The following is a 23,650-nucleotide window of genomic DNA, read 5'->3' as shown; positions in this document are numbered from 1 at the left end:
AACTATATTGGTGAGACTTCATGAATATCATTTCTAGGAGATGAAATCTTATGGCAAATTTTCCTGTTCCTCTGGTTCTTGCTATGTTTCCACTCCCTCTTAACTCTGATCCCTGAACCTTATATATTGGGTTGGGTTGTACACGTATCAGTTGGGGTTGGGTGCTTCATGGTCACTTGTTCTCTGTATTTTTATCAGTTGTAGTTTTCTGTAATGGCCTATTGTCTGTTGCAAGGAGATGTATCTTTGATGACAGGTGAGATCTCTACTTGCCTATAGATATAAGGATAAATATTTATAATGTAACTAGGATTATACTGGTTTAGTAAACTGGTGTTTTTAGGTTCTCCTCCCAGATCCATGACTTCACTGGCCTTGGTAGTTGCCTAGGCTTCTAGTACCAGGCATGGTTTTCTTCTTGTTGACTAGATCTTAAGTTTAATTAGAGAGGTGTTGGCTAGCACTGAGGCATGCATGCCATCATTGAACCCTTTGGGATAGCATACTATGCTGTCATTTCTTTAGTTTATTGGCCTCATAGCTGGGTAGTACTATTGGTTGCTTCTCTCCTTTGGAAACTTGCATGGTGCCATCTTGTATCATGAAAGCTAGTCCTCAGGAGCGAGGCTCTCAGGTCAGAACCAACTTGGACTGTCTGGGTTCTGTGTCTGAAGTACATGATACTGTATCTCCAGCAATAGAGACTTATCTTCAACCCCTAGGAGACAACCGGGGCCAGTTGAAATAACCTATGTTTTGGGAGTTTCTTGGACTACCCTGACCAGTGCATTAAAATGTACCCTTTGGCTAACACCATGTTCCCATGTGAGATATTAGTTATAAGTGGATAAAAGGGGAATACCTGAATCTTGTTATTGACAGGGTCTGGTCTTCCTCGTCTGTTATGTACAGGATAAAACATATGTATACATTGGCAGTGAGTTAGGAAACTTTTAACTTACTTGTATTTGCTTGTCTTTTACACACACACACACACACACACACACACATTCACTGTTGCTTTCATTACATTTATGGCTATGTAACTCTAATATTTGTTCATGATTCCTCCCTAAGATTATTGAAATTTTATTTATTATACAACAATTTTTTTAAAGAAATACACAAACATACCCAAATAACATGTTTTTTTTTTTTTAAATCAGTATTTTGCAATACATATGGCCCTTTATTATTTTGCAGTGCTGGGATCAAAACCAGGTCTTGGTCATGTTAGGCAAGTGTTGTATGGATGAGCTATATTTCCAACCCCAACAAAGCCCTTAGAGAAAAAAAAATTTTTGCAGTAATTTTTTACTATGATGTATGAAAATTATTTCCTCAATATTCTATTGATGTAACCATCACTAGGAGATTTGTCAAAAAAAGAAATATTATGTGGTGATGGTGTGTTTTTAAAATGACCTATGGAATAAAAACTTTCAACTTTTTTTTTTTTTTAGGATATAGCAGATCCATTTTTTGCTTATTGTAAACAACATGCAGATAGGTTAGATAGAAAGTGGAAAAGAAAAAACTACTTGGCTCTACAATCCTATTGTAAAATGTCTTTGCAAGAGAGAGAAAAACAACTATCTCCTGAAGCACAGGTATGGGAATCACACTAAAACTTGCTGTTTTCGTTTCAGATTTCATGTGTATTTTCTATTAACGTGTGAGTGACATTGAGATCTAGCATATAAAACATAGTTTAATTTTTACTTAAGCAGTAGTTTGTGATTAAACATGGGTAGAGTTTGTTTCTGAAGATATTATTCTTCATCATGTCTATGGTGTAGTCATTTGTAAAGTATTATTTCCATGTTGAAAATTTTAGTTAGAGACATTATGCAGAGGGTCTAAATTAGAGATCTCCATCAAATCCTCTCAGAGCTCAGGGAATTCTGCAAAAGAGGAGGCAAAAAGATTGTAAGAGTCAGAGGGAATGGAGGCCACCAGGAGAACAAGGCCTTCTGAATCAACTAAGCATGGTGCATCTGAGCTCACAGAGACTGAAACAGCAAGCACAGGGCCTCCATGTGTCTACACCAGGTCCTCTGCACCACTATTATAACTTATTCCTGGCTATGACAATGAATGGGGTCTCTGACTATTTTGCCTGCTCTTGGGGCTCTTTTCCTCCCGTTGTGTCCAACTTTGATATGAAAGTTTTTGCTTTATCTTACTACATTTTATTTTGTCATGTTCAGTTGTTATCTCTTGGAAGTCTGTTCTTTTCTAATAAGAGGCAAAAAGTATGTTTATCTAGAGGGGAAGGAGGTGGGAAGGAACTGAGAGGAGTGGAGGGAGGGGAAAGTAATCAGGTTATGTTGTATAGGAAAATAATCTATTTTCAATAAAAGAAAACAATTTTTTAAAAAGAAAACAGGCGGTCGAGCGGTGGTGGCACACGCCTTTAATCCCAGTACTCGAGAGGCAGAGATAGGCAGATCTCTGTGAGTTCGAGGCCAGCCTGGTCTACAAAGTGAGTTCCAGGAAAGGCGCAAAACTACACAGAGAAACCCAGTGTTGAAAAACCAAAACCAAAAAAAAAAAAAAAAAAAAAAAAAAAAAAAAAAGAAAGAAAAGAAAAGAAAGAAAAAGAAGACAGGCTTCTAAAGGATAATAATAAAATATAATAAGATAAAACAAAAACTTACACTGGAATAAGACAACAAATGAACAGAAGGAAAAGAACCCAAAAGAAGGCATAAGAAACTGACCATTTGTTACCACACACAGGAATCTCACAAAAACTAAATTGGAAGCCATGGTTATATGTAAGGACCTGTAGGGTAAAAGATGAAAAAATTATATATAAATAAAATTGAAATTAAAAATAGTAAAGAACTTTAAAAAAAAGGAAAAGGTCTGACATACTGTAAGACAAGGACCTCTAACAATGCCTTTGAGTTCATTTTCTCTTGGCAATTTACTGCTGGTCATACAGCCTATCCTTACGAGTAGTTTGCTTCCCCAGTGAGACTCCCTTGGAGGAAACTAAGTTTTCATTTGCAAGTGGTTATTAATTAGAGATTGCTTCTGGGTTAGACATGGGGGCATGTGTCCATTTCTTTAGCTCTAGGACCCCATCTGAGGGCAGCTGCTATGAGGTATGGACCCATTTATTACAACTCCAGAATTATGTGGTACATCTCCAAGACCACTGATAAATCTGATTTGCTTTAATTATAAGATTTTAGTATTGTTACCATCTCTAAGCAAATGTAAAAGTTATGAGCAATATATTCCATTTTTCCTTTCAAACTTTCTGCATTTCTTTATAGGCAAGGATCAATGCCCGACTACAGCAATATCGTGCCAAGGCAGAGCTGGCTCGATCTACCAGACCACAAGCCTGGGTACCCAGGGAAAAGTTACCCAGGCCACTGACAAGTAGTGCTTCAGCCATTCGTAAACTGATGCGCAAAGCAGAACTAATGGGGATCAGTACAGATATCTTTCCAGTGGACAATTCAGATACTAGTTCTAGTGTGGATGGAAGGAGGAAACATAAGCAGCCAGCTCTCACTGCTGATTTTGTGAATTACTATTTTGGTCAGTACAGACACTAATACATGCACAATCTTCCTGAGAATAATTTACTAATGACAGGATTTGATGTATTATTAATGTTTTAGAAAGTCATTCCTATGTTATATATGTAGTTTCCTAAGTTGTAGCCTTTTGTAACTTCTAGCTCACATTTTGTTTTGTTTTTAAATATACTTAGAATTGTTTGATCAATGTAGATTTATCCAAATGACCATCTCTATGGCTAGTTTGATTCTTTGTGTATGTTTTATATTAGCCTTTACTTTCTACTGAAGTAAAATTGGATATTTAATTTAAATAGAGAGAAATATGCGCATGATTCAAATTCAGGAAAATATGGCTGAACAAAAGAATATAAAGGATAAATTAGAGAATGAGCAAGAAAAGCTTCATGTAGAATATAATAAGGTACGTTGGCTATAAATACACAGTATTTAGTAGATCTCATTTATAGTTTTTTTTTTGTGATTTTTATTGCGTTTCTGTGGTTCAGTTTGAAATTCTGTAGCTCTTAGGCTCTTTTCCACCCGCCTTCATCATTTTCATTACCATCATTCTCTTCCTGAGCACTTTCTTATGCTAGGCACTGTTCTGATCTCTCGACACATAGTAAGTCATTCAATTCTCTCCTTGTCTCTAGCGTGAGTTGTTATTGATCCTGTTTTTAAGGGTTGGAACTGAGGTTTGAAGAGGTAACATAATTTGCACATGGCCACATAATTATTGGTGCTGGTGTTTGAAACTAATACAACTAACCTCATTCCTTATTTGTAACTGTACACACCATTATAGACTTTTTTTAAAAGTTTGTTAAAAATTAGAAAACTCAGCCTTAAACTAGTAATCTTTCTTAAATTAGATGGTATTTTTGATATAAATATTTCCCAATATAAAATTTTATTTTAAATCTTCCTGTCTAATATCATATAAAGCAAGATATTACTGAATTGTTAGGTTCAAAGTAGCATGAATATTTAAACTGGTATCTAATTATTGTTCAGAAAACATTTAAAGAATTGAAATTAGTAGGAAATAATGTCTGGTAATCCCCAAAGACTATGGGGAATAAAGCCAGACGATCTGGAGATTTTTGGTAGTTATTATGATCTTAGCCAAATGAACCTTTGTGATTCTCATGTGTTTTCCCATGAGAAAAGTAATGGAAATTTGTACTTTGATAAAAACATAGCAAAATATGTGTTAAATTATGTGCCAAACTAATGAAATATATAGATATGTAACTATCATCATTACTAAAAACACTAGAATAAAAGAAAGTGTTTACCTTCTCTTGAGCATGTTCTCCATGCTAAGTAATAATAATATATCTTTGTCTTTCAGTAGTTATCTGACTTGAATATATTACAATATATGGAAAATAAATGTGGAAATTTTTATTTACTTATATTTATACATAAAAAACTTACTAATTTGACTTAATCTTTTTGTAGCTCTGTGAATCTTTAGAAGAACTACAAAATCTGAATGGGAAACTTCGAAGTGAAGGGCAAGGAATATGGGCCTTACTTGGCCGAATTACAGGGCAGGTTAGTTTCTTTTCAGTTACTTTCTTCAATTCTTGTTCTCTGTGATTTTTCAAAGTACATATTTCTTACATAATAGCCACTTTGTTAACTATTCAATAATTCTATTCGATCGGAGCCTAATCCCCTGGGGTAATGATTTCTGTCTGAAATACTTCCAGACCATTGGCAGCCACTGCCTGCTGAGAACCTGTGCTTTAATTTGGTTCATTCATCAGCTATCTTGTTGTTTTTTTTTTTTTTTTTCGTTTGCTCAAATTGATGGACTTGTCATTTCTGATGAGCTAAGATGTGAAGTGTGAGTTTTCTCTAGTATATTCTTTATTCAGTGGTTTTAGATTCTTTGTCACAGTTTTTTTCTTTCCATTCTTATGCTCATTTTTGCAGTTTATTTGTATTTAAAATTAAAAAATTCAAACAGAGCCATTTATTTTCATGTTAATTTTATTTTCATCTGCACAAGAGGTACAGTTTTTGAAACTTAGATGTTAAAGTATGTTTTTTATATATATTGGTAACTATTAATAGTAGTTATAGGACAAGCAAAGGAAAGGCCCTGTGTCCTTGAGCAACTGTAGCTTGATAATGTGCTTCATATTAAAAAGAAAAATGTTCTAAAATGGAGGTTTTTAGATGTCCTTTAATACTCTGCATAATAAATGATAAGATTTTTTTTTCACATAATTTCACTTATAAGTATAGGTGATAGAGACCCACTCTTTCTGGTTGTTTTGTAAATTAATTTGTAGGATTTTTAATTGTATAAATTTCAGACATCTGTAAAAATCAACTTCCTGATATAATCTATATAAATATAAAGTAATGCATGTTGATTTGTATAGTACCCTGTTGGCTTTGAAGAAACTTGTTTTGTGAACAGAGTGCATGTCATTGGTACCACAAAGAAGAATTCATTTTAAAAGGCAAAGAGGAAGAGTTACCTTTAGGCATATTAACTCTTGTTCCTGTTGATAGGTAGTTAATAGATTTTTGGAAGATTGTGGTATTTGGGGAGTTTAAAAGGCTACTTGCCAATTTGCATTTGTTTTCACTTGGTTTATATTTGTTCCATAAAAACCTCCTCTACAGTTTAAAATATTATCTACTATAAAAGACATTTACATTTATTAAATAACTTTACAGAAGATTGCAAATTGCGTTGTGTGAAGGTGGCATGCACAGACATGAAATTCATGTTTATCATTTTGTGATGCTTTTCCAGTTGGCTGAACAGATGTGGGCTCACTGGGCCACTGAGAAATGACTTTGATAGATGGTTGCTGTCTCAGAAGCCAGCATACTATAGATTAGTGGAGAGCCAAAGAGAATCTCTTCCGCTTTTTTACAGGGTTTGGTCCAATAAGATAATTTTTCTAATTAACCTATGAAACACCAATATAGCTGGGAAGTTACAAAGAAACAGATTGATGTTTTTGCCCAAGTATACTGTGTTAGATTTTTAAGCCTTCTCTACTGTCCTCATCTTTTAGGGTTTTCAAGCTAAAGTAGCATATTTCTCATAATGTGGAGTGTAATTCTGAGAACTGATGAGTGTGTAATTGTAGCTTTTTAATAGAAGTAAGTGAGATTAAAAAATTGTTTTCTTTCTCTTTGCTAATATCGCTGGTAAAGCAGATTTGCCTCTCTGAATCCTAGCTTATTTAGTTAGATTTAGTGGCAATAGGGGAAAATGTTGCTTTGTACTTCATCTTTAAAACAGCATCTACTACATTTATTCATATCAATAGAAGTTGAATGTACCGGCAATTTTACGAGCACCTAAGGAGAGAAAACCCAGTAAAAAAGAAGGAGGCACACAAAAGACATCTGCTCTTCCTACAGTACTTTATAGGCAAGTAATGAAATCATAAAAGAGTAATATTGTTTATCTTTCAACTAATATGTACTAGTCAGAAGGTACTTTACATATCTGAGAGCAATTATGGTCCATTTCAGAATTTCAGCTAAGTGTGTTTCAGGTGCATTTGATCAAAAATGCTTTGTAGATTGGATGATACAAGAGGTATTATTTGTTCTTCAGAAAGATAAATGATGTATCTTCTAAGGAACTGAGAATAAATTTTCATATGCTCCATGGAAACAAAGAATTCCATGGAAATAAGAAATTACAAAATACCCAGACAAAATAGCTCCGTTGGGAGAGTGTTAGACTGAAGAAGGTACAAAAGTACTTTAAAAGCTGTGCCTGTTATGTTCCATTTAATCTCTTAAGTTTACTTATAATCAGTAATTATATAATTTTTAATGAACTTAATAAGTGAACATTTATATTTTACTTGAATGAGTTGTAAAATTTTGCTTTTGATTTAGGTAGTGATGAATGGTAGTGAATAAAGGTGATGAATTTTATATTTTAGTCTGTCTGTACTTTTTTCTCCCCTTGCTCAGTTGTAATAATTTCATTTCCAGACATAGTTTTCTCCTTTACTTCCTGTGCTCAATATTTTAACAGTATTGATCACTGTACTAGTTTACATGACAATTCCATTTTCTATATCTAAATAAGGGCTTCATTTTTTCTGTATTTAAATAAGAGATCACTTTTTTCATGTAATATATTAATCACAATAAGCAAGAATTTAGAAATTGCTGTATTTATAGTATATAAATACATATAGAAGTAACATGCACATATATGTATGTATACATGTGTATATATGTGAAATATGGGAAAGCACATTATTGTCTTAGTTTATAGTGTGAACTTGAGTGTATTACCACACTTTTTTCCCAAATGTGTTGGTTCTTTTGAAAATATTAGGCATAGCACTAGACTTTGGAGTTTTATGACTACAATTATTTTTTGCTTCAGAATATGTTTAAAATGATTTTCTTTTAAGATCTGGTGAGTTTTTTGTTGTTGGTTTTGTTAATGCTGCTCATTTTTGCTATTATTGCTGCTTTACATATGTGTTTCCAGGAATATTAAAAATACCTGACATTATTGTTCTTCAGTTTGCTGTGCATTCCTGTTTCTCTTAGGTTCTCAGACAGCTTTTCCCTCATTTTGTAATTCCCACTATAAATATATGCTAAATGTGCAAGCCATGGTGCTCATTTCCTTAGAAGTAAAATTGCCTTTTCCCACAAGAAATGTTAGCTGTTTTAAAAATTCCTAAAGCTTGTACTATATCAATTAGTATGTTCTTTTTAATTTAAAATCTGACTTTTGTGTAGCTTATTTGTATGTGTAAGGCTATTTGAAAGGTTTACAGTTAATAATAAAAAACAAAGGTGTTTGTGGAATAATTTCTTTTGACCTTTAGGGTAGTTTTAAAAATTAGAATACTCTTTTTCATAATTTATGTTTCTTTCATAATTTATGTTTCTAAAGAAAAATTGAACTAATGCTAAATGAATTTCAAGTAATAACTAAAAGGCTGTGTTGAGAATACATATCTTAAATATTTTCATTCTTTAATGGGTATAGCTTTAGAAAACTTAAAGCTTATATTAGTTCTAAACTCCTTTTAACATTCTTTATTTAGAACAGTTACTGTTATTGTTAAAACAATGCTATGAAAAACATAAGTTATTGCAGGGTCCTGTACATACCTATTCTCTATATGCTAAGGCAAGGAGGATCATGAGATCAGGGCCAGCCTGGTCCTTATAGCAAGACTCAGACTCTAGGGACCAGAAATGCCATAACAGAAGACAGAGTTATCAAGTTGAAAGCTATTGAACTCAGAGCTGCTATAATTAAACCGTTTCCCTATGTACATCAGTGTAATTCTCATTTGCTGCTTTTATTGAAGTTGTGGAATTTGTAAGAAGAACCATGACCAGCATCTCCTTTTACTGTGTGACACCTGTAAACTGCATTACCATCTTGGGTGCCTTGACCCGCCCCTTACAAGGATGCCGAGAAAGACCAAAAACAGTTACTGGTGAGTGAAACAGGCTGGATATGGTTGGAATTAGTTTGCTTTTATCTTCAGCAGTACAACTATATTACATAACTAATTCATAGTAAAGCACTTTTTCATACCTTTGAATTGAGTATTTGTAAGTCTTTCTAACTATTACATGAATAAAATATAGTATTTGTAGAAATGAACTTTTAATCTTAGCAATATATTCTTTCTTACATAAGGCACCAGTGCTTTTCCTGCTGAGTTTATAATTTTCTTTCATTTTATGATTTGGTATTTCTCAAATTCTTTACTTTTATTTTGAAGTTAAATAAATTTTAAGTTTCATCAGCCATTCTTTGAAAATCCAGAAACTTTGAAAACTTCTGTTTTGTTTTAAGATGAAGTCTCATTTTCCAGTTTTATGTTGGAGTCATTAGATAGCTAGGGATGACCATCAATTTCACAGCCTCCTGCTTCTCCTCAGTGCTGGGGCTATAGGCCTATGCCAACATGCTCTGTTTATGTGGTATAAGGAATTGGACCTAGGGCTTCGTTCTTAGCAAATATTCTATCAACTTAACTACATCCTCAGCCCTGAAAAACATTTCTTAATTATCTTTTCACTGACTTAGTCATGTTGAATCACTACAGATATTTTATTAAAGTTTCTTTTCTTGTTTCTGTGATAAAACACCCTGAAAAAAAAAAAAACAATTTAAGATTGAGAAAGGTAATATTCTCAATATAGTAATATTCTTACAGTTCAAGGTAATATTCTCACAGTTCAGGGTTTAGGCCATCATGGCTGGGGTGTCAAGGCAGAAGGATCTTTATCTTGTCATGCAATAAGATGGGGTTTTCTATGTAAATTAACATAATCCAGATAATCCCTCAAAGGTGTAGCCTTAGAATCTCCCAGGTGATTCTCAGTTCTGTCAAGATGACTGTTAACAGTAACCATCCCAGGTGCATATAATGAATTTTATCCTAGGTTTAGTTCAAAGAATAAGCAGGTGCTCAGATTTTAGTAGACTAATTGTCATAGTATTTCAGGAAGGGGAATGCAGGCAAGGAAAAACTAGGAAATGAATATTCTTTTTATGCAAAAATAATTGTTCTAGTCTTAGAAAAGAAAGGGGCCTGAATCCTGGAGTTGCAATCCATTCAAAGGGTATGGATTCAGGGGCCTAAGAGATGGCTCAGTGGGTTACAGTGCTTGTTGTGCCTGCTTGAGGACCCATGTCTGGATCCCCAGGACCAGAATAAGGAGTGCTTTGTGGCTTCGGGTGGGTGCAATCCTTGCCCTTGGAGGCAAAAACATGAGAATCCTGGAAGCTCTCTGTTCATCCAGTCTAGCTGGGTCTATGAGTTCCAGATTGAGTAAGAGCCTGTCTCAAAAAATAAAGTGGATCTGGGAGGAGCTGGTAGAGGGCAGAGCATTAGCAGAATATACTGTATGAAAAAATTTTTAAACTGCAACAACAACAAAATAAAGTGGAAAGTGATGGAGGAAGATACAGGTATCTTCCTGTGGCCTTCACCTATACACAAACAACATGCACACAAACATACAAAGTGTAGATACATGCATGTAAGGAAAACATGTGGTATTTGCCTTTGTAAATTGTATATTTTACTTTACTGTGCATTCCAGTCTTCTGCATTTTTCAAATAACTGGTCACAACTTTGATTAATTGCTGACTCTATTCTTTTGGGGATATATGACCCTCCCCATCATCCGGTCCCAGGGAGACATTTTATCCATTATCTTACCCAACATAACGTTTTGTCATTTGAAGTTTTTTTTTGTTGTTGTTCTTTTTTGACACAGTCTGTGTAGACCTGGCTATCCTGGGAATTCACTATATAGATCAGGCTGGTCTCGAACTCAGACCTATCTCTGCCTCCTGAGTGCTGGGATTAAGAACCTGCGCCACCATGCCTGGCTTGAAGATTATTTTTTTTAAAGATGACTTGATAGTGGTTCTAGACAGAATGTGTAGCAAGTTTAAAAGATTCTCTTGATATTTCAACATGAAAGTGAATGTTGTTCTTTTGCATAACTCCTCATGTGATCTTTGTAATTTAGTGTTGAAACTCCATTTTATTTAATACTTTTTAAAAATATTTTTCTTTTAGTTTTGAAATTATAATTTCATTGTCTCCTCTTTTCTACTTCCAAACACTACCCTTGCTCTCTTTCAAATTCACAGCCTCTTTTGTCGTTAATTGTTGTTCCATGCATAAATGTTTATACATATATTCTTATTTATAACCTGCTCTGTCTGTATAATGTTACGTGTGTGTGTGTGTGTGTGTGTGTGTGTGTGTGTATTATATGTTTCATGAGCTGACCATTTGCTGTTAGATAACCAATTTGTGTGTGTGCTGTTGTCTGGGAAGACTATTTCTCCCACTCTTAGAATTCCTTCCTTGCCAGTAGTTCTTTGTGTAGGGTTGAAGGCTCATTACTATGAATGGTGTGTCTTTCCCCTCTCCTGTTCCCATTCACTTTGGCATGTCTATTGTTGTCCTTATTCAGTTCATGTTTAAGCAATCATATTGATGAAACTTTATGGATGTATTCTAGGAGACACAGTTTCACACAGACTCCCTGATCCCTGCCTTTTATAATCTTTCTACCCCTCTTCTTCAATGTTTCCTGAGCCTTAGGTATAGTTGTGTTGTCTAGATGTATTCACTGGGACTTGATGTCACAACTCTGCATTTGGATTGATGGTGGTTTTTCTGTAATAGTTTCTAACTGTTACCAAGAGATGTTTTCTTAATGAGGTGTGAGGACTACACTCACCTATGGCTATAAGGACAAACATTTAAAGTGTAGTTAGGGATTATGCTGGTTCATTAAAGTGGTGGTTTGTAGGTTCCGACCAAAGATCGATTGTTGCTGAAAGTTTTCCTGGTCCTGCCTGGCTATTGCGGCCTTGTGGTCCCGCAGCCACTCAGACCCAGATGAACACACCGAGACTTATATTAATTATGAACTGTATGGCCTACTGGCTCATCTAGCTAGCGAGAGACCTGAGTGTCTCTCGCTAGCTAGATCTTACATTTTAAATTAGCCCATAACTATTAATCTATGTATTGCCACATATTTCATGGCTTTACCTACATCCCATTATATGTTGCTCCTTGGGCAGCTCTCTGGCATCTTCTCTGCCTCTCCTTTCTCTTCCTATCTATCTGTTTGTATTTCCCACCTGCCTATAAGCTGCCTTGCTATAGGCCAAATGGTTTTATTTATCAACTAATCAGAAGAACACATATTCGCAGTGTACAGAAAGACATTCCCCCATCAACTGATGACATTCATTACTGGGTAATTGAGTACCATGCATGATTTTCATCTTTTTGAGTAGGAATTAAGTCCAATTATAGAATAGTTGGTTACTGCCAAGTTATGTGTGCCACTACTGTACCCTTACGTTAATTGTGCCATGTTGGTCTTTGTTGTGGTTCATAGGCACCGTAGCTAGTTAGGACTGTTACTTGCATCCTTCCTCTGGAAGCTTGTATGGTACCTTCTGGTACTATGAAAGCTAGTCCTCAGGCTTTCATGTCAGCTCCAGCTTAAGGACCTCTGGGCCCTGTGTCTACAGTGCATGGTGTCGTCAGCAATATTTATTTAGGGATTTACCTTCCACTTCAGGGAGCAACTGTGGGCAATAACAATAGCCTGTAATGTTTTGGAAGTCTCTTGGACAACCCTAGCCTACAAATTAAAAGAGGGCTTTTCATGCCTGTGTTGGGGTTTTTGCTAAGTGGACTTGGATCTTTGAGGGGGCATTATCACCTAATAGTTTTGATTACTTCAATTACTTCAAAAATCTTAAGGTTTTTTTTTTTTTTTTTTTTTTTTTTGCATAGGAATTACAAACTGTAGGTCCCATCTCTGATAGAATGTATTAAGTAAATACATAGATAATTAAATGAGCTTCATTAATAAGCTTGTGTGTCATAGTAGTGTAGCTGAAAGTTTTCCTGTGTCCCGCCTAGACCATGGTCAGAACAGATCTCTCTCATTCTCTGGTTCCGCAGCCACTAGGACCCAAATAAACACACACAGGCTAATATTATTTTTAAGCTATGGCCATGGAAGGCTTCATGTTATCAAGTTCTTATATCTTAAATTAACCCATTTCTATAAATCTATACTTTGCCATGTGGCTTGTGGCTTACCAGTATCTTTACATCTTGCTTCTCATGATGGCAGCTGGCAGCATCTCTCAGCTCTGGTTTTCTCTCTCTAATTGGAATGACCCGTCTAACCTTATTCTGCCTCACCATTGGCCAAACACCTTTATTTATCCACCAATCAGAGCAACACATATTCACAGCATACAGAATGACATCACCCATCATAGTGGTGCCATAGATTACTAAATGAATTCAGGTACATGTTTTTGACATTTGCAGGGTAATCATCTCTTACCCTGAAAATGTTCTTTGATCCCATTGAATTGAATATGCTGTGGCTTTTATACTAGCCTGTTATGTAGATATTTTAAAGGGTGTTTGAGGGTGGTGAATACAGTGTTTAATATATTGCTGAAAGTGAAAATGGTCCATCTGTGTAGATGTATATGGCGTGACTCATGACAGCCACCTTAAAATTGGAATACATATTCTGTATTGTCAGTTACAAAATTTTCTTGGTAACTTGAGTTTTTTGATGTTTCAGGGTTTCATGGCATGCCATTTTGTCTGAATGTTCTAGGACAAATTTACTTGTCATTTAAGTTTTTAGTGGGTTTGGGAATGAGCATAAGAACACAATGTTGTAATGATGAGTAGTAGCTACAAAAACAGAAATAAAGTGACAATGTTTTAATTTGAAAACTAGATTACACAAAAGTACATGTTTTCATATTATAGGGATTTATATATTTTTACAGTGAATATGAGTGATTGGGGAAAAGCTCAGTTCATATAGTGCTTACCATGCAAGCCTATGGCCTGAGTTTGATATCTCTAAGCCCTGCAAGCCAGACTTGATGGTGGTGCACACTTGTAAATCTCAATACTGGGCAGGCAGAGACTCTAGGTCTTTAGGGCTTGCAGGTCAGTCAGTAGCCTAATCAATAAGCCACAAGCCAATAGGAGACCTGAGGATCAACACTCAAGTTGTCCTCTGCTCTCCACATGCACAGGCAACACACACACACACACACACACACACACACACACACACACACACACACACACACACAGAGGATTGGAATGCTTGAGAAACTATGACATTTCATTGAGCTGATGAAAATGATCAATTTGTTATTAGTATGTATAATTTAGACATATAAAGCAGAAAAATGATCCACTTGAGACATAATTTGATATTGTTTGTAGGCTTATTTACTTAAAATGGCTGTGGCATTTTATTATTTAAAAAACAAAGCAAAAAAAACCTTTGCATTTCACAGTTTTTCATAATTTTGTTTGCCTCTTCAGAATATATTCATCAAGTAAATTCTGAGATTATGTAAGGCATTTATGTAGTACCATATCAGTTACTGATGTTTTTATTTGAAATAAGTATAAGAGCAGTTTATTATTGATTTGGTAATCTATAAAGCATCTTTTAGTTGCACTAGCAACATACATGTAAGAATTTTGTAAGTTATGCATTAGAGAATAACGTTTTATTTTATTCACTGGTACTTTGCATTGTAGCAGTTAATATGATTATTTCAGCAAAACAAATAGTACTTTGTATTTATGCTGTAGAACCCAGAATTTAAAGATTTCAATTTTAAAAGTAAAAATAAGCTTAATAATAAGTCTGTATTATTGATATATCAAAAATAAAAGTTTTGATGAAGAGTGAATTAAATGATAAATGCTTAGAGATGTTTGAATTTTAAGTTACATTCAAAGGTACAAATATTAACACATGTAAAGTAAATATATCATATATCACAAATTAAACTTTTGGAAACCTTTTTAATCCTTTTAAATTATATTTGAAGAAAATGTATAAGTATAAATTTACTTTTAACAGCTGTCAGTAATGTGTTTTTGTTCATTTGTTTGTTTTCTTTGGTTTTTGAAACAAGGTTTCTCTGTATAATAGCCATGGCTGACCTGGAACTCTGGACCAGGCTGGCTTTGAACATTCAGATCTGCCTGCCTCTGCTTCCCAAGTGATGGGCTTAAAGGTGTGTGCCACCATACCCAGCTTGGTTGTAACGTTTTAATGGGCATATATAATTGGCAGAATAAAAATTTCTAGGTAATGACAAGGTAAAGGTTTTGCTTGGTTTACTAGTAAAATGACTACTCACTCCAACACTTCACAGATCCCATTTTTTTCCAGGTGCTATATTCAGCATACTGTGTCAAAAAATACAATGAAAAAGTGTGGTAATGGAATATAAGAATGAAAGTCCATAAAAGACTTTTCAGTGTATGTCACATTTAAAAAGTCATTTCTAAATAGGAAGGTACCTTCTTAGTGAGTGGTCTGTGAGTTCTCTTGGCTTGCAAGAGCACTGTTCCATTTGTTCTTGTATGTGGATACACTGAATTGCTTTTGTAACAGTCATGGTAATCATTTTGGCAGATGTGGAGGTGTGCTTCTGTGTGTTGTTATTATCACAGTGCCTGTGTGTATTTGTGTATGAATTCTTTTTGTATTTATAGAAATTGTAGCTAAAATCAGAAGATAATAAATATAAGTATTGACCTTATTTTAACAAACATTTGTTCAGGCAGTGCTCAGAGTGTGACCAGGCAGGGAGCAGTGACATGGAAGCAGACATGGCCATGGAAACATTGCCAGACGGAACCAAACGATCAAGGAGACAGATTAAGGAACCAGTGAAATTTGTTCCTCAGGACGTGCCTCCAGAACCCAAGAAGATTCCAATAAGAAACACGGTATTTATTCTTCGTTTATTGATCTCAGTGATATTCTGATAGAAAAATTTAAAAGGAGTTATAGCATAAACAAACTGGTGTTCATATTGCTCTTTGTTATTTCTATGAATTCAGTTCTGAGTATTATGTTAGTATTACAATATTAACATTGTATTTAGTTGAGGATCTAGCTCGTGGGTTCAGGTAAAAGCTTAATGGTGGGTACTAGTATTTCGGACACTCCACTTAAAACTAGGACATTACTGAAGCCTTGGACACCTGGGCCTGCCTCTGCAAGCTCATATGTATAACAGATTCCTTTTCATCTCAGCTTTATATTTCTCATCCCCCTAACCGTTTCCTTTATATTTCAAATCTGTGTAGTAATGAACAGTATTTAATTTAGTTTGTTAAGTTTGGGGTTTTATGTGAATGGAGAAATCAAACTTTTTTTCTTTCTATAACATTATCTTTGTTTTAGCTAATTCTGTAAATGCCCACTATAGTATGGTTATGAGCATTTAGAGAATGTATAGGTTCCCTGAGTTGCAGACTATTTGTGATTCACCAGATTTCCTCCCTGGGACCCATAAGATGGAAAGAAAGGAAAGGACTGGACCTACATGCTCTGGCACATTCATGTTCAAAGGCATGTATGTGCTCATACAGAGAGAGACACACACAAAATATAAAAACAAACAAACAAACAAAAAAACCAAAATGTAGGTCTTCTGGATGGTTTGAGGCCAGCCTGGTCTACAGAATGAGTTCCAGGACAGCTAGGGCTACACAGTGAAACCCTGTCTTGAAAAACCAAAAAGAAAAAACCTTCTCAAGTAATAAAAAAATAAGCATTGTTTTATGTTTTTTAAAAGGAGTTTTTCAGACACTTGTAACTTTAAAATAATAGAGACTTTTAAAATGAGGCAAAATTAATTTAATAAAATTTAAAATAATAAAGGCCCTTAAAATATAACAAAACAAATGACAACACTAAACCTAAAAGTATCTATCTCCCTCCATATCCGGATAAAGATTTTTATTTTTATTTTTTAAAATCTATCTTGTTACAAGGGAAAAAAGTAAAAGATATCTCCCCTAAGAAGTCATAAATGCAGATTAGCCCTTATGGGTCTGAAGATAAAATGTATACTACTGATGTAGATACAAAACACATACTAAATTCTTATTTAAAATAGTTGTATGTTGAAAGAGATCCTTATGCACCTAGTAATAGCAAACAGAAATACTTCCTAAAGTAATTCTTTAAATTTTGACCTCAGAGTATTTTCAGTGAGCTAGAAGAATTGGCAAAAGATTTATATACTCGTTCTTTGAAAAGTAAATATGATAGACTAAAACCATATAAACAGATGGCCAAGGTGGAAACTCACATGACAGGACACATTTTTTTCATGCATCTGTTTGGAAAGCATTAATATACTGGGCACATCTGTGAAGCATGAGAACACTATCCATTGTAGCACTCATATAAACATGTGAGAAACACAAGAAGAATTGAGTCTATGCAGTCTGAATTAATTTCTCATGTCCTCTTTTGAGCTCTGTAAATTTTCAATTGAAATACAAATGGAAATGGTTTTTATACATTTGGTCATTGTGTGACATATTTAATAAGTGAGATATTTCTCTCTCCTTTATTTTTTTTTTCCCTTTTCCTTTGAGACAGGATCTCTCTATGTAGCTCTGGCTGCCCCTGGAACTATGCAGACCAGACTGTCTAGAACTCTGACTGCCTCTGCCTCCCAAGTGCTTGTGTTAGAGACATATACCACCACTACCCCTGGCCTGAGATCTTTCTCCTTTGATGCTATATTCTGATTCTAAAATGGTATTTTCTCTGGTGCCCCTTTGAGTAGTGTTAATGTGAAAGCCAGTCATAATGTCTACTGTTAATTTGTATGTCTGGAGTCATTGACATTAAACATTAGTGTGGTGTTTTGAATGTGAATGGCCCCTGGGGGCTCATATCTTTGAAAATTTGGTCCTCAGTTGGTGGAACTATTTGAGAAGGATTCAGAGCTGTATCCTTGTTGGAGGAGGTGTGTCACTAGGGAAGGGTAGACTTTGGGCTTTTGAAAGACCTTGACCTTGTTGCTCTTTTTCTCTTTAAATTATGCATTTTGTGTTTCTTTTTGCCCCATTTGCTCTTTTTCATTGTAGACTTGCAGAAGAGTAATTATTAATAGTAATTATTAATAACTATGTGGCAGAGCCAATACAAGCCTGTCTTGGAAATCTTTTCCACCAAAGAAATTAGTTGATTACTTTTCAATTTAGCCTCAGGCAGTTTCATAGGACAAGACCAGAAGGCATTCTCAGTTTACCTCTCTGCCTCCTGTTTTGCTCTTTGGAGATGTGAGATCTCAGCTACTAAACATGCTAGAGCTGTGGGATATCTGCCAGTGATAGCTGCACATAGGGAGGAGAACCAGCCCAAGAGAGAGCTGTAACTTGCAGGCATCCAACTTGGATGAGGAGAGCCATCTCAACCTGCTGACATTGGACAATGGAACTACATTATTTGGACTTGGCCCTTCTGGGTTTTGGTCTTGCTTTGGTTCAATACTTCCCTACTGTGCCCCCTTAATTCCCTTTTTGGAATGGCAATGTATATTCTGTACCATTTTATATTGGAAATGCATATTTTGCTTTTTGCTTTTTACAGGGTGTTACAGTTAAGAAATTGCCTTGAGCTTTTAGGGGAGATTTTGGACTTTGGAACAGTGTTGAGGCTGTGGAAGACCATGAAGACATTTGAAGTCAGACTGAATGCATTTTGTATTGTGATATAGCCATGAGACTATGTGGGCCAGGGAGTGGAATGTAGTGGTTTGAATGAGATGTTCCCTGTAAGTCTCAGACATTTGAGTACTCTGTTCCTAGTTGGTGGATGTTTGGGAGTCTTAAACCCAATTAAACTATATAAGTTTTATAATTGCCTTGGTCATGGTGTTTATCACAGCAATAGAAACCTTAACTAATATAATTAGGATCAACACTCTTGTTTGTACTTTCAAACAGTGGTATTGCTCCTGTTATACATAGTGAAATAGTGTCAAAGTTAAGGGAATGCTTCAATATTGACCTTGAAGAAGTTGATATTAAAAAAGAAAAGAAGGGGACTGGAGAGTTGGCTCAGTGGGGTAGAGGATCCCATTAGTTTGGTTCCCACCACCTATATGGTTGCTCTAAACCGTCAGTCCCATGGAATCCAACCCCCTCTTCTGACCTTCATCGGTACTAGATTCTTACTTGGTACACATATATACATGTAGGCGAGATATTCATGCACATAATAAAATCTTAAGCATTTTGAAGAAAAGTAATAGTAAATTAGTAAGTATGTTGGCCTCATATGTGCACTGCTTGTGTATGTCTAATTTTTGTTGCATTGCTTTATTTTTTTTCCCCCTTCAAATCGTGAGTACAATGAACCTACTCTGGAGAATTAAAAACAATGCATGCTTTTATATTTAGTGTGAGGATTGAAGTATATACACACTTCTTAATACCCTTCACTCTTTTTTTTAAATTTTTAAATTTTTGATTAACCAATAAGTATATTTTTGAGTCAGTGTCTTTATTTGGTTTTAGCATATTAGGATTTAAAAAGTTAGGCTCACAGCCTAGAGAGATGACTGTACAGTTGTGAGGGTGTGAGTTTGTATCTCAACACCCACACAAGTTGAGAGTCAGATGCACACCTGTAACCTCAGTTCTAAAAAGGGTGAAGACAGGCATCCCTGGAGGTTGCTGGATTCAAGCTTCATTATGAAAACTCAAGACCTAGGTTCAGGGAGAGATCTTGTCTCAAAGAAATAGTAATATAAAGGGACAACCTGTTTCCTTTTCCTGCCTCCTTACACACAAGTGTGCGCACACACACACTTATGTATATGCTCACACCGACACAGACAGGCACACAAATAAATATTAAATAAACAAAAGGCAAGAGAAATAAGCGAATAGACTCCATCCTTGTTAGAGTACCTGCTGTTGGAGACAAAATTGCTCTTGAAGAATGCTGTCTGCTTTTCCTGTTGACAGGAAGCTTTCCATTCACCATGCCCAGAGTCTTACCAGGGAGCTGAACATGTTGACCAGCCATACTAGACTTGCAACATGGATACTTAGACACATTATTTTCCATTTCATTCTATTCTGGGTTTGTAAGGGAGATTTCTAGAAATCTGAAAGAATATAGTATATTCTGAGATAATAGTTTCAATAAGATGCTTTTTAAGTGATCAGTCTCATTATCACTTTTTTCTCCTATATTTTCTTTCTATACAAAAACAACAAAAAAGGTCAAGTTACTTGAAAACAAATTACAGGCTAAAAATTTGTTGTTTAAAATAATGATTAAAAGATTTATTTCAAGTGAAAGAATGAAATGTATTTTCAGGAAGTACCTCTCCCTTATAAACATAGTCATTGTACGCTTCATAGTTTAACATTGCTTCATGTTTGTTAGGATATCTAGTTTTTAAAAAATATTATCAATCCAAGTGATAGCATTGTTTTAAATGAAAATTTAATGATAAAATCAATTAGTTGATTTTTTGTTGTATGAAATTAAAATGTAGCTAAGGACAGAATCTCTTTTAGCCTCTATTCCAGCATTTCTCTTTCTCCAGCTCAGTGCATGGGCTTTGAACCTATTATGAGGACACATATTTTTGGTATCTGACATTTTTTCTTTATCAGACACAAAAGAATCCTAATAAAGCATTGTTTTAAATAACTTGCCAAGCTGTATAGCCTTTAAGAGGTGCTCATCTAGGTTTCAGATAAGACTTTTATTATTCTGGCATTCTAAGCAGGAGTACTGGTGATGACTCGAGAGACTTCTCCATCCAGCTTAGACTTGCAGCAGCTTGGTGACTATATCTCATACAACTAGTTCAGGAAATGGTCATTCTGTGGTACACGAGGGCACTCATGGTGTAGCTAGATGTGTGCATATCAAGGAATGTGTTGTTTATAGTTGAAAGGAGCTCTGTCGAATATTCGAGAAATTATCAGTAAATCTCTGACCATGAAATACCAAGCCAGTGTCTCTTGGGTTAGATAACTTGATTGTGAATATCTTAGCCTGAAGGGCACTCGTGAGTGAGTGAAATATAGGGATAAAGGCAAATCTGGAAAAGCTTTCAGGAAGTAAGTGCTTGCTTAGCACAGGGTTGGTCACCTATAAAGTGCTTCCAGTCTCCCTGACCTCTTCCCTTTTTCTTTCCTTCTGAGGATGAGGATACAATCTTTCTTATCCCTATTTCATAGCTGTGGTTATTGTATGAGACAGTCAACAGGTTCTAAATAAGTAAGCTAGACTTACCTGAGGAAAAGGTTACCAAGCCACACAGCATTAGAACAAGCCATGCATCTAGTACCCATGGCCTTAGAAACATTGCCTTCATTTTGCTTGTCTGTTTCTTAGTTCCAGTTATTATCCTTGAACTGCTTATGGAATGGGAATATAGAAAATGTGGTTTCCAGCCTTAGACAATAGGTGATTATAAAGTGACTACAGATAGTCAAGCATAGTAACTAACTGTTTATTATTGTGCTTGCTGGGCATAGGGTTGGTTGACTATGAAGTGGCTTTCACACTCCCTGACCCTCTACCCTTTCTCTTTCTTTTTAAGGATGATGATACTATCTTTCTTACCATATTTCCTAGCTGTGGTTCTTATGTAAGACATTAAGTGATTAAAAATAAGTAAATTGTTGGTGGTAAAAAAAAAAAAAAAAAGTGACTTGAAGGTTTACTCTGTGCCCAGAGGACAATTGTAGATTAATGTAGTGAACCTAGAAGGTTATGAAGGTTATTTAGCCCCTTTTGTCTTTCTGGATATGCAGGTGGATCTTTATCACATTTCCCATGTAATCATCAGTGAGGTCACTCATTCCTTATTCCTTTAAAATAATTAATTGAAGCCGGGCGTGATAGCAAACACCTTTAATCCCAACACTTTGGAGGCAAAGGCAGGTAGAGGTCTGAGTTTGAGGCCAGTCTGGTTTACAGAGCGAGTCTTAGGCCAGCTGGGGCTGTTACACAGAGAAACCCTGTCTCAAAAAAAAAAAAAAAAAGTAAAATTAATTGAAAAGATAAATAAAGAATCTGAATAACTGGAATCTTGTGATGGATAATACGTTTATTTTAGGCCTGTGATTTTTGTCTTCTACCCAACGGGATTCCCCTCATTAAATATTTTGGCAAAGAAAGTCTGATTTTTTTCTCAAAGCTGAGAGACACTTGGTATGAATGAAAATTAGTCCATCTTAGTATGAAAACCATGGATCACCAGAGTTGATTTGACTGATGTGACTGGCTAGGTGGGCATCCCCTTTTTCCCTCATTGCTCCTCTGCTGGAACCTTCAAGTACGCTGTCATTATATTTTTATTTTCGATTGAAAATAGAGTCTCTTCTCATACAATATATCCTAATTACAGTTTCCCCTTCCCTCTACTCCTCCAAGTTCATCTCCACCTCCCCTCCCCTGTGGATCCACTCCTTTTCTGTCTCATTAGAAAAGGTTTCCAAGAGACAACAACCAAATATGACAAAATAAAGTATAATAAAATGAAGCAAAAACTTTCATATCAGATTAAGACAGAACAATGAACAGGGGGAAAAGGGTCCCAGGAGCAGGCACAAGAGTCAGAGGCCCCCTTGTTCTCATAGTCAGGAGTCCCATAAGCATACTGAGCTAATAGCTGTACTATAGGTGCAGAGGACTTGGTGTAGATCCATGTCGGCTCTGTGCTTGCTTCTTCAGTCTCTGTGAGCTCATATGTACCTGGTTTAATTGAGTGAGAGTGCCTTGTTCTCCATCCCCTCTGACTCTGAAGATTCCTTGAGCTCTAAGGGAAGGGATTTTATGGAAATCTCCAATTAAACTCTCTCCACACAATGTCTGGCTTTAGGCCACTGCCTCTGTTCCCATCTGCTTCCAGAGGGTGCCTCTCTGATGATGTCTGGATAAGGCACTGACCTGTGAGTATAGAAGATATTGTTAAGAATCATTTTTATTGATTTTTTTTTTTAAAGACCAGTCATGTTTGGTTTTACCTTAGGTCTCTGGGCTATCTTGTCCCTGGTTCTTCGTTACCTGAGCAGTGTTAGGTGTGGGTTCCTTGTAGAGTGGGCCTTAGGTCAAACCAGACATTGGTTGGCCACTGTGCCGCCATGGACAGCGTATTTTGCAGGCAGGACAGATTGCGGGTCAAAGGTTTTGTGACTGAGTTGGTGTCCATTTTTCTCTTTTGGTAGCCTATAGAGTATCTTCCTGCACCAAAGAGATAAGATCATATGGGGGAAAGCTCCATGAAGGCATCAGCTCGATTTCTCCATGTCCAATGAATTGTTTGGATGTTGTCCTTGGTAATGGGACTCCACTCTGAGTTTTCAGAGAGCAACCCTTTATCTTGACAATAGCCTAGATTGTTTGGGGATTTCCATGAGACCCACTTGGCCAACAGCTCAATTGAGTATAAGCCAGTCCTGTCACTGAAGCTTCATCTGGCTGCTGTAAGAGACAGCCAGTTGAGACTGCATATCTTCCATTTAGGAAAACCTTCATAGTTTCCAGGAAGTTTCTACTGCAGTAGGTATCCACACCCCCCAATTGTCATCCCTGTTGCAATTCCAGCTCTCTCTCCTAACACTTTATCCCTCTATCCCATCTCCCCCTTCACCTTATTTCAACACCTCTTCCATTTTCTGCTTTCCCCAGCTGCCCCCAGTCCACCTTTAAAATATATTTCCCC

At 35.8% G+C, this 23,650-nt stretch overlaps 1 protein-coding gene across 6 annotated transcripts in view; it reads left to right on the top strand.

The window, feature by feature from the left end:
* Nucleotides 1-23,650, top strand: part of Phf14 (PHD finger protein 14) — a 202,261-nt gene that overhangs the window by 46,172 nt on the left and 132,439 nt on the right. For all 6 annotated transcript variants that reach the window (XR_005091034.1, XM_028894650.1, XM_028894653.1 and 3 more), the window contains 7 exons: nt 1,464-1,610; nt 3,288-3,558; nt 3,857-3,963; nt 5,007-5,102; nt 6,848-6,951; nt 8,879-9,010; nt 15,707-15,875. Coding sequence is in view for 5 of the 6 variants with exons in the window: in XM_028894650.1 (XP_028750483.1) it covers nt 1,464-1,610; nt 3,288-3,558; nt 3,857-3,963; nt 5,007-5,102; nt 6,848-6,951; nt 8,879-9,010; nt 15,707-15,875 (1,026 nt within the window). In the remaining variant the exon portion in view is untranslated. The remainder of the gene's footprint in view (nt 1-1,463; nt 1,611-3,287; nt 3,559-3,856; nt 3,964-5,006; nt 5,103-6,847; nt 6,952-8,878; nt 9,011-15,706; nt 15,876-23,650) is intronic.

Source organism: Peromyscus leucopus, chromosome 3 (genome assembly GCF_004664715.2).
Source record: "Peromyscus leucopus breed LL Stock chromosome 3, UCI_PerLeu_2.1, whole genome shotgun sequence".
NCBI lineage: Eukaryota > Metazoa > Chordata > Mammalia > Rodentia > Cricetidae > Peromyscus > Peromyscus leucopus.
Note: the sequence above shows the minus strand (reverse complement) of the source record. Positions and strands in the feature narration are given on the sequence as shown.